This window comes from Natrix helvetica (genome assembly GCF_964273705.1).
Source record: "Natrix helvetica genome assembly, chromosome: 2".
NCBI lineage: Eukaryota > Metazoa > Chordata > Lepidosauria > Squamata > Natricidae > Natrix > Natrix helvetica.
In genome coordinates this window covers 278,708,554-278,726,214 of record NC_138552.1, presented here as the reverse complement: position 1 = coordinate 278,726,214, position 17,661 = coordinate 278,708,554, and the positions used below count along the sequence as shown (strand labels likewise).

The 17,661-nt window shown below is 43.2% G+C and overlaps 1 protein-coding gene across 8 annotated transcripts in view; it reads right to left on the bottom strand.

The window, feature by feature from the left end:
* COL26A1 (collagen type XXVI alpha 1 chain) overlaps window positions 1-17,661 on the bottom strand; it is a 180,804-nt gene that overhangs the window by 40,669 nt on the left and 122,474 nt on the right. For all 8 annotated transcript variants that reach the window (XM_081942436.1, XM_081942438.1, XM_081942440.1 and 5 more), the window contains exons 4-6: window positions 11,745-11,806; window positions 4,065-4,218; window positions 121-210 (exon numbers count right to left, since the gene is read on the bottom strand). In XM_081942436.1, coding sequence (XP_081798562.1) covers window positions 121-210; window positions 4,065-4,218; window positions 11,745-11,806 — 306 coding nt within the window. The remainder of the gene's footprint in view (window positions 1-120; window positions 211-4,064; window positions 4,219-11,744; window positions 11,807-17,661) is intronic.

The following is a 17,661-nucleotide window of genomic DNA, read 5'->3' as shown; positions in this document are numbered from 1 at the left end:
GCCCCTCGGCACTGTCTGGTGGACGGCACCTGGAGGAGGCCCTCTCTGTGCGAGCGGATGGGTCGCAGGGATGTATGTCCTCACAATATGTATAGTTGCTTCTCTCCTCACTCCATTCACCTGGTGGTCCAGCCGGTCCTTTTTCACCAAGCTCTCCCTTTTCCCCCTTTGGTCCTTGCAGTCCCGGTCTCCCAGTTGGTCCTGGAAGCCCTAAAAATACAAGCATAAACATTTTGGCTCAAAGGGTAAGCTGCAGTATCAAACAACAGGAGTCAGTAGCGTGTTTTTTTTCCCCTTGGTCGCACTGGTTAGAATGTAGTACTGCAGGATAATTCTGCTGACTGCCAGCAGTTCGATCCTCACTGGCTCAAGGTTGACTCAAACCTTCTATCCTTCCGAGGTCCGTAAAATGAAGACCCAGATTGTTGGGGGCAATATGCTGACTCTGTAAACCGCTTAGAGAGGGCTGTAAAGCATTGTGAAGCAGTGTATAAGTCAATGTGCTATTGCTATGTTTACAAATACTCTAGTTATGTGTCTGCGTGTATCTTTATTACAGTCAAAAAAGTTGAATGTGAAGCAAATTGTAAATACGACTTGCCTAATTAAGCAGTCTAGCCATAAAATATTCATTAATGGGAAACCGCTCATAACGTAGCAAGAGTAATAATTGACACCTTCCTAATTGATTCACAAGGTGTGTTCTTAATTGATGAGCACTGCCAAAAATTCAGCTGCAGCAGGGGTCTCCTTGAAATTTCTGTCACAAAACAAACATTTTACTTATTCAGCACGAGACCTGCCTGCAACTATTTTTAACATGACCCAGATAAAGTCTAAGACAAGTCTCTTTCTCCCACCACCCTCAGATAATTACAGCAGGTCCAAAACGTATTTGAGTCTGAGAGATAATGTGAGAAAAGAGGAAAAGCTTGAAAACAAATTGGTATCTTTGGCACAGAGAAGAAAAGAGTGGAGAAAGACAAGATGGCTGTCTTCAAGGATTTGAATGGCTGACAGGTAGAAGATGAGACAGACTTTTTCAGAGTCCTTCCAGAAGACAGGACATAAAAGATTTAAATTATATTTAAAAAATACACGTTGGTTGGACATTGAGTGGGGGTGGGGGAAATCCTAAAGGTAAGGGATATTTTAAAAAATGGGCCCGTAAGGCGTGGAAGCCATCTTTTGCATTGGACCTTCAGGACTGCTGTGGGAAACTGGAAGGGAGGGGTTTACATGGAGTGGGGTAGATATAGTCAAAATAACATTCTTTTCTCAGAGAGTCAAGGTCATCCTGCCCTGCACCTGGAGTGGTGTGACTGGGAGGCATCTCCAGTTGGGACGGTGCCTGATTGGGCCATGTGACGGACATGTGGGTGCTGGCCAGGGACTTGGACTTTCACTTGGGTGGGGAAACCCTGGAAGTTTTCAGATTCGGGTTTTCCCAGATGTGCCAATATGACATCTGTAATAAAATGGGCCTTTGAGGAACCTCAAGACTCTGAGTCTTCTTCCATTGGGGGTGTTACTTGGAACCCTGACAAGACCAACCATTGGGATTCCTCTTCCTTCACTGGAGGTGCTTAAACTGAACCTGAATGACTCAGTCGGGGGTGCTATAGTAAATGGATTCCTGGATTGGATTGGACAGGGCTGGGTTAAATGATCCTTAAAGCCACTTCAAATTCTGTGATTTCCAGAGCAAAAAGTAAATCAGACCTTGCTCGTAGCTGTGTGTACAAAAAACATGCTTAACCAAGTTACTCAACACTTTTGTGGCTCCATTTGCACAGCAACTAACTTTTACTGAGGTGATTTTTATTTAAGAGTTTGGTTTAGTGCTGTGTTTCTCAACCTTGGCGACTTTAAGTCCTGTGGACTTCAACTCCCAGAATCCCCCAGCTGGCTGGGGGATTCTGGGAGTTGAAGTCCACAGGACTTAAAGTCGCCAAGGTTGAGAAATACTGGTTTAGTGGATGGCGAGTTAAGCACATTGTGTGAACCCAACCAGTTTATAGTTCAATGTGTGGTGAGAACCCATAAAATGGATAAATTCCGTTACTAGGGTTAATTACATTGAGCAACTGTATGTAATTATTTCTCCAACCCAGTGTCTTTCAAATGCATTGAAAAAGCATAGATAATATGATCATTGTTAGGAAGTTAAGATATGAGATGAATTAACGGATGCCTGTTCCGAATTACATTCGTTCTGTGAAGAAGAAGGGAGGCCAAAAAAAAATCCCACACAGTCTGTTTCTCCACGGATATCATAGATATTCATTATATACAATAATAGCCGATGATCTCAGGCATAGCAAAACTAAAGGAATGCCTGTATGCCATTAATTAATGCTTTGCTGTATTATTATTTTTTTAAAGTTGCATTTAAAAATAAGATTTGCAAGATTGAACAATTATAATACGTTGAACCAGAAATATTTTGCAGTGAGAAAATTAAACTTTCCTTCCTTGTTCACTTTTCCCCTTGTTACCTCCATCCTGAAATCCCATTTCTCTTGCCTTCTTTCCACATGTAGCCACCTTCCTTGAATCCTTTCCAGGGGTGGGCTTCAAAAACTTCAGCAAGGGGTTCTCTGCCCAGTTGCTGGGTGGGTGTGGCCCTGGTGAGTGTGGCCTACTCGGCCTTCTGCACCACGGTGTGTGTGTGTGCGTTTTGCCTTTCCCAGGCTCTGGAGGCTTCCCTCGAGCCTCTGGGAGGACGAAAACTGCCTCCCCTGGGCTCCGGAGGTCCTCCAGAGGCCAGGAACGGGCCTGTTGCCAGCATTCCGGAACTTCTGGGAGGCCCGTTTTCCGCCCTCCCTGAGTCTCCATGTGGGCCCTGCACTTACCTTGTATTCAAAACGGGCTGCATGGAGACTCCTGGGAGGGGATGAGTGGGGTGGAAGGGGCAGGGCAGAGTAGGATGGGCAGGGCCAGCCAGGGGGGGGGGGGTTTGGAGGTTCTCCGAACCGGCCATAACGTTAGCTACAGATTCTCCCAAACCCGGGCGAACCCATAGCAGCCCAGCCTTGATAACTTTCTCACAGAAGACACCTGCTCTTTTACCCTTTTATTTCTGTACTGCCTCCCCTGGAGCATTTCTCCCCAAGAACCCTTTTTCACTCAAATAATTTTACCCCCTTCTTTCCCCTTTTCCACTCCTTCCCTGTCACTCAGGCAATTCTTATTCTACCAGAGGATGGAAAGAGACAGCTATTGCATATAAATCATGAGAAATTACCACTAACATTATTATTACTGGTGGAAGGAAAGCTTTAAAGAAAGACTTCCTCAGTCTTTTATCACTCTTTTTCTAAGTTTATCTGTGGTGTGTGTGTGTTTGTGTGTGTGTGAGAGAGAGAGGGGGGGGGAGAGAAAGAGGGAGGGAGGGAGGGAGAGAGAAGTGATGGCCACACCCTTGCAACCTATGCATTACTATTTCGACCAAGGGAAGTCGGTAAAAGAAGGGGCGTATCATTTGCCGTTTGGATAAAAGCAACATCACACTCCCATGACACAAGCCTCATGTCTTTTATGATGACATCGTAATGATGTCATGCTCATGATGTTACGCAGAAATCCAAAATCCGTCTGATGCTGCTTTCTGATAAAAGTGGCTGCAGTTGTGGAAAGACATGTCTCTAGACATTGTGGATTAGCAAATATTGGAAACAGTTTATTTGCAGCGCTAACTGCATAGCGCAGAAATGTCCCTCTTTATGGAGGTTCAACAGGATTTCCACTTTTCTTGGATAATGTCTAGATATACCTTTTTTTTTTACAAATGGCTGGTTACTTACTTACTTACTTACTTACTTACTTACTTACTTACTTACTTACTTCTTAAATAAATAAGATGCTTCTATAGCAAATGATGCTTTAACTCATGATTACATTTCTTCGCCTGAGCTCATGCTTAATGTTATTTACCTGAAATAATGAACCACAAGTTCAATGCAGAAAAAAAGACAGAATTGGCCTGTAAAAGAAATACATGGCGTTTCCCATTTTTATGAAAATCAAATGCCCAGGATGAGAACACGAGGCAATCTGCTCACCAACAGGTCCCATTGGTTTCCTCAGGGCTGTTCCTGGATTAGCTAGTGGAATAGCATCAGGCACCACGTCATCATACCAAGTGGCCGTAGTTCTTGTCATCGGAAGATCATTGTCTGAAGGTGAAACTCGTTCTGCAGCCTCAAGCAAAAGGATCTGGATGGAAAGCATAATAGTCAAAGCAAATTGTATTGTCAGGCCTGAAGCCAGTTCCTTTTGGGATCTTTGGCCTGCCACACTAATATTCTATTCTACTATGTTGTTTCATTAGTGGGGAATTGGGAGGGGGAATAGTAAGGCGTAGAATGTGATGTTGTCAAAATAAAATTCCTTTTCAGAATCCAGGGTCATCCTTTGTCTCTACACCTCTGCACCTGACCGGAACTGGATGGGTGGAACTGCTAGCATGGCAGTGGAAGATTGGGTCATGTGATGGACTTGTGGGTGTGGGGGCAAGATCATGAACTCTCAACTGTGTGGGGAAAACCCAGGAAGCTCAGATTCGGGTTTTCCCAGATGTGCCAACATGACTCTCTTAATAAATTGGAACTTTGAGCAATGCTTTGCCTTGGACTCTGATTTAATTTTGGATGTTATTTGGAACTCTGACATTGTATACATGAAAGTGATATGGAGACAATCATACTAAGTCTTTTTCAATAGGACATGGTGTTTAAATGAAAATCAGGACCACGAACAGCTCCTAATCAGTTCTTGAGGACTGGAGCAGCTGGAATTTCTCTGGAATAGGATTCTGAACCATTGGCTCAAGGGATGGTGTCCTTGAGAAAACTTTGGATTCTTGGAACACACTCTTTAGCACCTATAGCAGTGGTGGGCTGCTCCCGGGTTGGCCCGGGTCAGCCGAACTGGTAGTAGCGGCGGCACACAGAGAAATATTGCGCGCGAGAGAGAGTGTGCAGTAAAAATATTTACAACCCACCACTGACCTATAGGAAGAGCTTCTGGACAGATGGGCTGCGCCTTGCAAAAACTAACAAGAATAGTTTTTGGAAAACGTATTGTTGAAGTCATCTGGAGGGCAAGGGAGTATTTCCTAGAACCACATTTAAAACACAAATCTGAAATCAGTATATTGTATCTTACTTACACTAGGAGATACAGCAGGGAAATTTTAAAAAGGGCATTATTAAAGTGCTCAAATACCAGTATGGGGAGCAAACAAGCAAACTTAAAAGTCCTAGTAGAGGAGAGTTGATATGACATTGAAAGTATGACAGACACTTGCTGGGATGGATATCATGATTGGAATACTGTGCAAGAAAGATGTAATTTGTTCAGAGGAAACAGATCTGACAAATTCGACAAAAGGAGAGAAGTCTCATTATATATATCAAGACACATCTATACAGAAATTCATAAGTCACTGGGAGTTTGCAGCAAATAAATTTAATAACAACAACAACGCAACAGGGAGAAAAATCCTGCTGAAAGTGCCTGAGTAAATATTAAGACAGACAGACAGACAGACAGACAGACAGACAGACAGACAGACACACACACACACACACACACACACACACACGACATTGTTGTGGGCATGTACTACAGGCAACTCAACGAAGCAGAAAATATAGGTGAGATTTTTGCAAACTGGATGACCAAGATATCCAGGAAACACTATTGTGAAAATGGAGGATTTCAACTACCCTGACATCATTGGAAATCATATCCTGCAGTAGGTTCTTGGCATACCTTGCAGATGACTGCAATGGAGGAAGGAACTAGAGAATCAGTTATACTGGACTTAATGTCTATGGTAATAACAAGGAGTAAGTGATCAAGGAAATGGAAGTGGCAGGAACTTTGGGAGTGCCCATGTACTCCTAGAATTTACCAGAGCTTAAAGGTAAACGTAAAGGTTCCCCTCGCACATATGTGCCAGTCGTTCCCGACACTAGGGAGCGGTGCTCATCTCCGTTTCGAAGCCGAAGAGCCAGCGCTGCCCGAAGACATCTCCATGGTCATGCGGTCAGCATGACTAAACGCCAAAGGCATTTAACACTGGAACACTGTTACCTTCTTACCAAAGGTGGCTCCTATTTTTATTGCATTTTTACATGCTTTCGAACTGCTAGGATGGCAGAAGCTGGGACAACTAACGGGAGCTCGCTCCGTTATGTGGCGCTAGGGATTTGAACCGTCGAACTGCCGACCTTTCTGATCCACAAGCTCAGCGTCTTAGCCACTGATCCACCACACCTAACCACAGCTTAGGCAGCTGCAAATTTTTTATATGCAACTTGCTATCTTTGTTTGGTAGTTTCTAGAACACAGAGCATAGAATCATAGGGACCATAGAGGTCTTCTAATCCAACTCCCTGATCAAGGCAGGAGATGTTATACCATTCCAGTCAAATGGCTGTCCAGTCTATTTTTGAGAACTTCCAGTGATGGAGCAACCACAACTCTTAGAGACAAGTTACTCCATTGATTAATTGTTCTCACTGTTAGAAAATGTATCCTTACTTCTAGGATTCTTTAACAAGCTTTCACCCATAACTTCTTGTCCTGCCCTCTAGTGCCTTAGAGAATAAGTCAATGTCCTCTTCTTTGTGACAGCCTCTCAAGTACTGGATGACAGTTATCATGTCCCCCCCAGTCCTTCTCTTCTATAGACTAGACATATCTGGCTCCCTCAACCATTCATCATGGGGTTTAGCCTCCAGACTCCTTATTAAATTAAGTCTGAATTTGTAGGCACATTTATCTATGAGAAAGCATGATTTAATTCACTGGGACTTATTTCAGATTAGAGGTGGATAAGACTGCATTTCATCTCATATAGCTGTTAACAGTTATTAAGAAAAATGTGTTTAAATTAAATGTGTGGAACAAAAACTCTATTTTCCTTTAAACAAATAAGCACAAGCCTTTTAATGATATGGGGAAAAAGTTCTAATTTGGAGCCTGGCAGAGAAAGATAATTATATTACGAAAAATAGTGATCATGCAAAAACTATGTGGTACTTCAGCTATCACACACGGAATCAATCATAACTAGCATTTGTGTAATCTTATGTCTTCCCATCCAAGACACCATAGCTTATGCCCTCCACTGGGATGCAGGATATCAGATCAGATCAGATGACTGCAAGTTTTCAAGGAGCGATCCAAATGTTAGATTTCCAACAGGCTATTCATATAATCCACCATGGATTTTGCTAAAAGACGTTGGCAGATAGGACAAAGCAAAAAACAAAAAATCTAGGCTCCAGAGAACCTGGCAAATATACACTATATTGCTAAAAGTATTTGCTCACCTGCCTTTACTTGCATATGAACTGACTGTAAGTGACATCCCATTCCTAATCCATAGGGTTCAATATGATGTCGGTCCACCCTTTGCAGCTATAACAGCTTCAACTCTTCTGGGAAGGCTGTCCACAAGGTTTAGGAGTGTGTTTATGGGAATTTTCGAGCGCATTTGTGAGGTCACACACTGATGTTGGACGAGTTTACCTGGCCTACCACTTCGTGGCTGAGTTGCTGTCGTTCCCAAACACTTCCACGTTCTTATAATACAGCTGACAGTTGACTGTGGAATATTTAGGAGCGAGGAAATGTCACGACTGGATTTATTGCACAGGTGGCATCCTATCACAGTTCCAGGCTGGAATGCACTGAGCTCCTGAGAGTGACCCATTCCTGAGAGCTCCCTCCCATATTTGGGCATACCAGGGGTTGTAACACAAATACATACCTATTTCCCTGGCTTAGCTGATAAAGGAGGAGAACCGGTGGTGTAGTGGCTAGCAAGTCTGCCTAATATGTAACACATCCCAGGTTCAAATCCCAGTAAGGGTATGGCTAGCTGATGAGAGCTAAATAGCTTGAAATGGATCCATACTAGTCTCCCTTTATTTATTTATCAGCACAAATACAACATACATACATACATACATACATACATACATACATACATACATACATACATACATACGGTCCTGGACAGATTATATATTGTGAAATCTAATACTTATAGTTTTATAATGTATGCACTATAGGCAGCCACGTACATGCAAGGCTTGGTGGCTGGTCAAGTGTTGGTGGCCTTGGAAACAAAGATCCACAATAACCAAAAAGAAGAGAAGAACAACAAAGATGATTAAGGGGCTAGACCCGCCATGCATCTGATCTTCACAGGGGCCATTTTCCAGGCTGCTTTTGGCCTTTTGGAGACCATTTTCAGGACATTTTTGGGCTGGTTTTGACCCCCAAAATGGCCAGAAAACAGCCTGGAAAACAGCCTGAAAACAACCCGGGAAATGGCCTGGAAAATAGGCAAAAAAACAGGGCAAAAAACAGGCATGCACCCACCAGCCAGCTGGTCTTCAGGTTTCCAGTCCTCTGGTGTGTGCAAAGACCAACTGGCCAGCACACATGCACATAGCGGAAACCCAAAAACCAGCTGGCCAGTGCACACATGCACACTGGCCAGCTGGTTTTTGGGTGTCTGGCACTCTGGTGCACGCCCATGCATCTGCATGCATGCGCATTCCAGTTTAGGCACTCAGTGCCAAGAAAGTTCGCCATCACCATGCTGGACTGAGGCTAAGACATGTGAAGAATGGTTGCAGGAATTGGATATGTCTAGCTTAATGGGAGGAAAAAAGAAAACCTTAAAAATCTATGCACATAATATATTCTTCCTACTTCTTCCACTTCTCTGAAGTTGAAACTGGGAAAGACCGAATCTCCTGGCCTAAGGCAGTAACAGCCTTATCTCTTTGGGTGACATCTCACTTGGGACAGTGCCCACGTTATGTGGTGGGATCAGCTCAACTGAATTGGTCCAGGACAGTGATGGTGAACTGAGTGCCCAAACTGGAACATGTGTGCATGCACTGGAGCACTAGAAACCCAAAGACCAGCTGCTAGCCGGTACACACGTGCCTGTTTTCAAGGCTGTTTTTCATGCCATTTACAGGCCATTTTCCAGGCCAAAAACGCCCCAAAAAACAGCCTAAAAACGGCACAGAAAAAGGCCCAGAAAAGTGGTTTTTGGCTAGTTTTGGGGCCATTTCCTAGCACTCTGGCAAAGACCAGCAGACATGAGCGCCGAAAACCAGAAGAGCAGCGGGCGATGGCACGTGTGCCCACGCGTGCCATAGGTTCGCCATCACGGGTTTAGGAAATCTCGTATAAAAGAAAATTCTCAATCAACCTATCCTCAGCCAGTTAGCCACTGCCTCTAGCATCTACCGTAGGTTTAATGGGAAATGTAGTGTAGCTGGGAAAGCCAAGCTATTAACACTGCTTACTGTGCCATAAAGAATCAAAGGGATAATACTAGGCAGGAACTGTTGAGGACAACTCCTAAAAAGGTGAAGACAAGAGTTGTCCATGAGGAAGAGAATAACCTGAAAGTTGCATTAACCAACCTAACATTTTTTTTAAATCCTTCCATATTTGGGTGGGGATAATCAATCTAGCAGCATCTGGACACTATGATAATGGGGGAGAAATAAAGGAAGCAGCTTAATTTCTCAGAGCAAATTGGTTGCGAACAAGTTCATGGGAATGGACGGTGAACCCAGATGCCTCCTATGAATACCTACCCACAAACCTGTGACTGAGATTTCAGGAATTCCTTGTCAACTTGAAGATAAGGCCTATTTCTCAGGTCTTCGTTGAATGGATTTTAGTTAGTGACAGATGTGAAGAAAATGTTGCTTCTCAACTTTTCAGATTCCATCTGTTTCCTTAAAAATGTTGTTTTTCCCACCTCTGCCAAAATCTAGGGCTAATATATACATTCATCTCCCCCTTTGTGAAAAAGGTCTGTAGCTTGTGGTACAAATAAATCCTGGTTTCCTTCTGCCCAGCCCACAGTAATCTTGATAACATGCAGTGTTATGATTTTAAGAAAGGAAGCCAGCATCATACAAGACCAGTACTGATGGGTTGAAACTTACAATAATACAATAGTAGAGTTGGAAGGGACCTTGGAGGTCTTCTGGTCCAACCCCCTGCCTAGGCAGGAAACCCTATACCATTTCAGGCAAATGGCTATCCAACATCTTCTTAAAGACTTCCAGTGTTGGGGCATTCACAACTTCTGGAGGCAAGCTGTTCCACTGATTAATTGTTCTAACTGTCAGGAAATTTCTCCTCAGTTCTAAGTTGCTTCTCTCCTTGATTAGTTTCCACCCATTGCTTCTTGTTCTACCCTCAGGTGCCTTGACTCCCTCTTCTTTGTGGCAACCCCTGAGATATTGGAACACTGCTATCATGTCTCCCCTAGTCCTTCTTTCTCTTAAGCTAAACATACCCAGTTCCTGCAACTGTTCTTCATATGTTTTAGTCTCCAGTCCCCTTCATAGTAGATGATTCAGATGAGATATTAGGAGGAAATTTCTTGCTGGTAAGAGATTTATTCATGATTGTTGGAAATTAAAACATTCTATGCTCATGTGTGAACATTCTTGAGAGAACTCTAACCTGAACTATTATTAGTGAAGCAGGATATAATAGGAGGCAGGTTATGGGAATAGACAAAATTAATGTCAGGTTTCCGAAAGAGGTCCTAATTGATTCATGAACCTCAAGCCAAGTTTCGAAAGAAAACCAGTCATTTATTAGGAGCACCATTTTGGCAATACCCTATTGCAGTCAGATCTAAGCCTCATTTGAATTATAGCTGAGCTTTACCCCTGTTCCTTTCCTCCCCTCAGTCTGTGTCATAAATCACATTCTCCAATGAGGTGCACCCCTTCCAAGCCTGCTGTAGTAATCTGAGATCCGACTCTAGCTGAAGGTATGTGTGGAATGTGCTCCCACCCTTTCCTCACCATGGCAACTTTATGAGTTGACAGCTAGCACCTAGCTAACGATATTTTACCAGGAGGAGAAACAATGAACACATGTACTGTGCATCTGTATTTTGGAAGCAAAGCAAAAGGAGGTGTCCACAAATTGGGGACCTGACAGATAAAAAGAGGATGGACAATCAATCCTTAATGCTATCTATACCCCACTGCCAATTTGAGATCAGTAGGCCAAGAGGCACTAAAGACTCAATGCCATTCAATTCACATCTTCAATGATAAAGTGCCCTATTCCTTTCGCTCAGTGATCATCTTCAGATAGACCAGGGGTGTCAAACTCAGGATCTGGGAGGGGGAGCCGGAGCTGGCCCACGTGGTGCTTAGATCTGGCCTGCAAGACTACCCTAGAAACAGCGAAGGACTGGCCCGCAATACCTCTGCCAGTGAAAATGTACCTCGGGAGGGCCGCAAGCGCACAGGCCGCCACAAGGGCCCTTGACATGAGTGACATTGAGCTGGCCATGCCCAGTCTGGGCATGCTCCCCCCTGGCCTCCCCAAGGTCAAACACAACTCTGATGTGGCTCTCAATGAAATTGAGTTTGACACCCCTGAGATAGACACTGGATTTGATTAAAATGTTTTCTCAGATCCTACATTAAGCAGTGGACTGAACTAGATGCCTTCTGAAATCTTGACCAGTTCTATGATTCTGAGCATTTTTCTACTCATACATTAAAGGGGAATGGTTGAAGTCTTTCAATTGAGGCTCTGGGGAGATGCTCCAGAAATATGGGATGGGATATTTTAGAACAGCTGAAGTCAGGTAGATGAAGGCCCAAGGCAAGGAGAATTCTCAGCCATCCAAATGGTTTCCCAAATAATTTACTTACTTTGGCTTCCAAGATATTCAGCCTTTCAGTCATATCTGTGAGCTTTGTGCAATTCATACATTCTAGAAGAAAGAAAAACATTTGAGTCTGTTACAACATATGGTTAAAATAAATTGAGCAACTCATATTGATCATGTTTTAATTTTATTTTAATTACTGCAATGTACTGTTTGTGCTTAGCTTTTCAATTTTTTTTTTAAATCCCTGGGCGGGGGAGGGAATTGTAATGATTTATTAACACAATAACATTTCAAAAACAGTACACATTCCTATGTTGAATGCAAATAAATACGTAGATGATTGGTTTCATAAAAGAAGCAGATGGATGAGCCTTATAACATTTAAAGAGGAGTCTATAAATCAAGCTGGCCTGGAAACAATAATGAGAAATCAATCAGAAATGTTTCAACCCAATTTAACTTGCTGGAGAACAAGGATTAGGCAACAGGGTGGTAGATGATTTGGACTACGGTTCCCATTAGCACCAAACATAAGAGGCCAATGAACAAGGATCCTCGGCGAAGATTTTTGGATGGAACTACAGATAGTCCTCAACCAGCGATTTAGCAATTGTCAAGTTACAACAAAGCTCTCACAACTTGGTTTTGAAGTTCTGATGGCCACTCCAGAGGTGGTATTCAGCCGGTTCGCACCCAGTTCGCCCTTAGATTTAGCACTTAGATTTATACACCACTTCATATTGCTTATATAACCCTCTCTAAAAAGTTTACAGCATATTGCCCCCAACAATCTGGGTCCTCATCTTACTGACCTCGGAAGGATGGAAGGCTGAGTCAACCTTGAGCCCATCAGGATCGAACCTCTGGCAGTGGGCAGAGTCAGCCTGCAATACGCATTCTAACCACTGTGCCACCATGGCTCCTTAAGGAGAAACAAAGTAATGTGTCCCATCTCTGAGATGTGTCTCTGTTCTCTTATCATGTTGTGTTTAGTTGCTTGGGTGCTTTAAGAAGCAATTCCAAACAACACTATATTTTATTCAAGCTGAACGTTTTGAGGATAAATATGATTTTTGAGCTCTTTTGAGGATTCTACTGTCAAAGCTCCTAATGTGCCAAAATCTATGGAGAAGAACCTTTCCAGTTTACTCTGTCATCTCAGTATTCAGTGCCAATATTTACAATCCTTTCCGCTTGCTTTTGAGCTACTCTTTGCTTGCTAGTGCCACATCTATATGTAAAGCTTCAGCTACTATGACATCCATCGTGCCCTGTTTTAGATGTTAAGTCTTTTCTGAATTTGAAAGGCCCATAACATTTTTACACAATTGTTGTGAAATGCATATTTGTTTATTAGATTTATATCCTGACTTTATTTTGTACAATTCAAGGCTGCAAATATAATAGCAATAGCAATAGCACTTAGAGATATATATCAAGGACTACCTGTAGTAGTTGGATGGAAACCCCATCACCTAGAACCCAGTCATTGGATGCTCCAAAGAGAGATGCCAGAGAGATGTCAGCAACATAAGAAAGCATTCAGAACATAGTTTCTGGAACTCTATCCAACCCATTAACTAGCACTGGCTATAGGAGGTGCATTTTCTTTTGTGAAACAATAGCAATAGCACTTAGACTTATATACTGCTTCATAGTGCCTGACAGCACTCTCTGAGAGGTTTACAAATGTCAGCATGTTGCCACCAACAATCTGGGTCCTAAATTACTGACCTCGGAAGGATGGAAGGGTGAGTCAACCTTGAGCCTGTCAAAATCGAACTCCTGACAGGGAGCAGAGTTAGCCTGCAACACTGCATTCTAACCACTGCGCCACCATGGCGCCTAATGCTCCATTTTTCTCATAACAACCATTCTGTGAGGTGGCTTGGGTTGGCATAGTGTGATTGGCCCCGAGTCACTCATGCCTAGGGGAAGACTAAAACTCACAATGTCTCACTTTCTAATTCAGCACCGTAACAGCTAAATCAATTCGCTCTTGTGTTTTTATATCTCACCGTCTGGGACCATCAAATCCCACTGGAGTCAAATCCTGCCTTCCTTTAATCTTTCTATTTCAGGGGTCCCCAACCTCAGGGACCACTAAATTCATAATTTTAAATCCCGTGGACCACTAATATGATCTGCCTAACGACTGGGTGGGTGGGCATGCCAAAGTGGTCATGTGACTGGGTGGGCGTGGCCAACTTGATGTCACTCACATCAAGGGGCACCTCTCCGCCCTCTCCTCACCCCTCCACTCCCAGCCATTCTTCGCCTCTCCGCCTGGGCTCCTTAGGGCCCCAACAAGAAGCAGTTGTTGGAACTAAGCAGCCACCACAAGAAAGAGTTGGCAAAACAGCTGACTCAGTTCAAATTGGATCTGACCGAGAAGGAGGCTCAGCAGAAACACCTCACTGAGGACTGCAAACATAGGGTTTCCAAGCAGAGGGAAGACCTGCTGGAGTGCAAGGCCAGGTTCTGGCCCCTGAAGGCTCAGCAGGCTGAGATGATAAGCCAGCTCCAGACCATGATACAGTCCCAATGGAACAAGGTCCTCCAGCTCTTTGCTACCAGCGGTGCTTCCTTCCAGCCTTCGCCCAAAGCCCTGTACCTGCAGGCTGAAGAAGACCCTAAGTCAGAATTTCTGCCCACTTCTGACCCGTATATAAAGACCCCAAAAGGGGAGACTCTCTGCAGCAACACAAGCGTTCATGGCATATATCCGGCCCAGGAACCATAGTTTGAGGACCCCTGATTTAGTGCAATATAAAAAATGCAAATAATTTTTCTGCGGACCACCAAAACTTTCTCATGGACCACCAGTTGGTGACCACTGGTCTATGAAACTACTGAGCGACCTACAGTACCCGAACCTTTCAGACTGGAAGAAATTAAAGAAAGAGCTTGCAAAATCTCTACTGGGGTAGTCTCCGTACTATATACATTATCTTTTTCACCCTTTTGCAAGCATTTCTAAGCATGATCTGACTCATCTTGCATTTGCAGTGGATCCATTTAGATTCCAAGATTGCTGGTAGGAAGCCATCAACTTTCCTATTAGGTACAGTCCTTCCAGCTACGTAGACAGTGTTGTTGTTGTTTTTAATATGGACCAGTTGCTACAGACATGAAAACCAATAAAAAGTCATAGGAATGATGCCCTGTTTGTAGTCTGATCTGCCTGCTGTTGGAAAAACGTTGCTGAACCTGATACATAATTTTTCAATGCATCTTAAACAGCTTTTGTCCCAGAGTAAATAATCAATATGTACAATCAATTTTAAAATCTATAAACTAAAAGAAGACACTAGGTGGCAGTACCGACAAAGCAACATCTTGGAAGGAAACTAGGAAAAGGAGGAGAAAAGAAAAAAAAGGAATGGTGAGGGACAGACGGATCTTGTCTCATTAGAGTAAAATAGCTTGCAATGGAAAGGACTTGTCATACACACCAACCAACAGATCTACTTGTTGAAAGATGAATGAATGAATGAATGAATGAATGAATGAATGAGTGAGTGAGTGAGTGAGTGAGTGAGTGAGTGAATGAATGAATGAATGAATGAATGAATGAATGAATGAATGTGTCAGTGTTCCAAGCAATCACCCATAGAAAGCAGAACTCCGAGGCAGGTAGATTCCTCAAAGATCAATTTATTGGATGAATCATATTGGCACAACTGGTGAAAACCAACTCTGAACGTTCCTGCGGTTTTCACCTAAATAAAAGTAAACATTTCCTCTTTCCCACCAAGTCATCAGTCATATTGTCTAATAGAGGTGCTGGCTGGTTGCTTAGTTACTCCACTCCTCCTCTCCTCGGCCACCTGTTGGAAAGTCCTTGGTTCCCACAGGAAAACTTTTTGCTTGGATTACAAAACCCCAGCTATCTATTTCCCCCCTCCCTGTCCCCTCTTCCTCCTTGTGGCAACCCTGAAGCCTCAAAGATGGCCTCAGCCAGGTTCGCTTCAGGGTTGATAGTACAAATGAATTTTACTATGGAAAAAATGCCCCTAATGTGTTTAGTGTTAACTCACAATACAAGATCCCAATAAGTAAATGCCCACTGCAAAATTGCTCACTTGTTTGACAATAAGAACTACTAAGCAGTGGAATAATTTGCCCCCTGGACTTGTGGATGCTCCATTGCTGGAGGTTTTCAAGTAAATAAAACTTTTAAGAAGAAGGTAGGATATTCTTTTTTTTTTTCCTTTTGCACACGACAAGCTTATAAAATGTTTTACGAAAAAATATTGCCGTTCCCGTTGATACGAATGAATGACATACCGCTGAATTCAGGAAATGGCAATTTATTAGAAACTCAGAAAATGGCTCATGTTTGAAAGAAAACAGATGGCGAAGAGCTAGAGTGTTATGGGCTGGCCTCTCCACCTGAAGGGGCCAGCAATCCCACCCCCTCTATTAAATGTTGAGTCTGTTCACATTGTGCACTCAATCCAGTTCCTGAATTAATCCATTTTCTCAGTTCATAATTTACAGTAAGGCTGAAAAATAGAAACAATCAAATACTCCTACCCCAACTAAAGTTAGCATTAATCTACCTTAGGGTTAATTTTAGAGTGGAGCAGCTCCTAGGTCTTTTCATAGATTTGGATAAATATTGTGAAAATGATCCTTCAAAGTATCATGTATGAATGAGAGATCTTCCATACAGAAAAGAAAGGGAAGGCGGAGAACTGATGGCAACTATACATAAAATAACTTTACAATCCTATAGTGCAGGGGTGTCCAAACGTGGGAACTTTTAAGACTTGGCTGGGGAATTCTGGGAGTTGAAGTCCACAAGTCTTAAAGTTCCCAAGTTTGGACACCCCTGCTATAGTAAGACTGTTCCCCAAAAAAGGGAAATGCTGGATATAACTGAGATAAATCAAGGAAAAGTCAGTATCCCAATTAATTTAATTAAAAAAGAATTTAAAAATAAATCAGATTAGGGATAGGGCTGCATTAACCATTACTATCTCATTTGAAGCCTATGTAATAAGCTCCCTGACTGAATGATATGAAAACATGGCCTCTCACTAGTAGAAAAACAAGGAATTCAAGAAAAGATTTAATCCACCCTTTGCCTACTCAGCTGGTTTTCTACTTGGGAGTTCTTTTTTAAAATGTTGGCCTGTATTCAAATGAGGTTTCCCCAGACAGCAATCTGGCCTTCTCAGCTGCTTTGTCCTTGGTCTAAACATCTTTTAGAATGGAAAACTGCCCAGCGGAGTCCCAGAGAAAGTTCCGATTTCCCTTTGTCATCTTAATAGAAAGCCTCAGACACCAGGAACTAAGGAAGTGCATCCATAAATTATAGAATCTGCAACTTCTGATTCCTTTCTGCCCAGGCATCCATTATCAATGATGACAACCATTGCCATTTCTGCAAGTACCCCACCCCACCCCCCAATTTTCAGGAAAGCAGTTGAAAGGGTACCCCTCGAAGAGACAGGAAGATCAATCTCTTCTCAGCAGCCCCCAAATTCATCTCCAGAGACCTGGCTTTTTTGCACCTCCGTTTTGCTAAAACAACGTCCTGTCCTTGTCAGAGGTTCTACTCTGGAGCAAATGACTCAGGTTTCTGCTGCAGCCGGCATTGGGTTTCCGCTGAGCCTGCTGGTTTTTGCCAGGGTGGCAAAAGATAGACATCTAGGCCTGAGCCCTTTTATCCCCAGATGTGCCATTGCTTCCTTCACAAAACCCCTCTGTGGTTTTGGGCAGCTCATCTGCTTAGCAGATGTGCCGCTTCTATGACTCCTAAGATCTTCCCCTAGAACAAATCTACAGATGTTCACTGAGGTACACACCCTTCCTAAACAACATTTTACTAGGCCCGGGATGGCGAACCTATGGCACGTGGGCCACAGGTGGCACACACAGCCATTTGTCAGGGCACACGAGGCGTTGCCCTGTCAGCTGGCCAGTGCGCATGCGCACGCTGGCCAGCA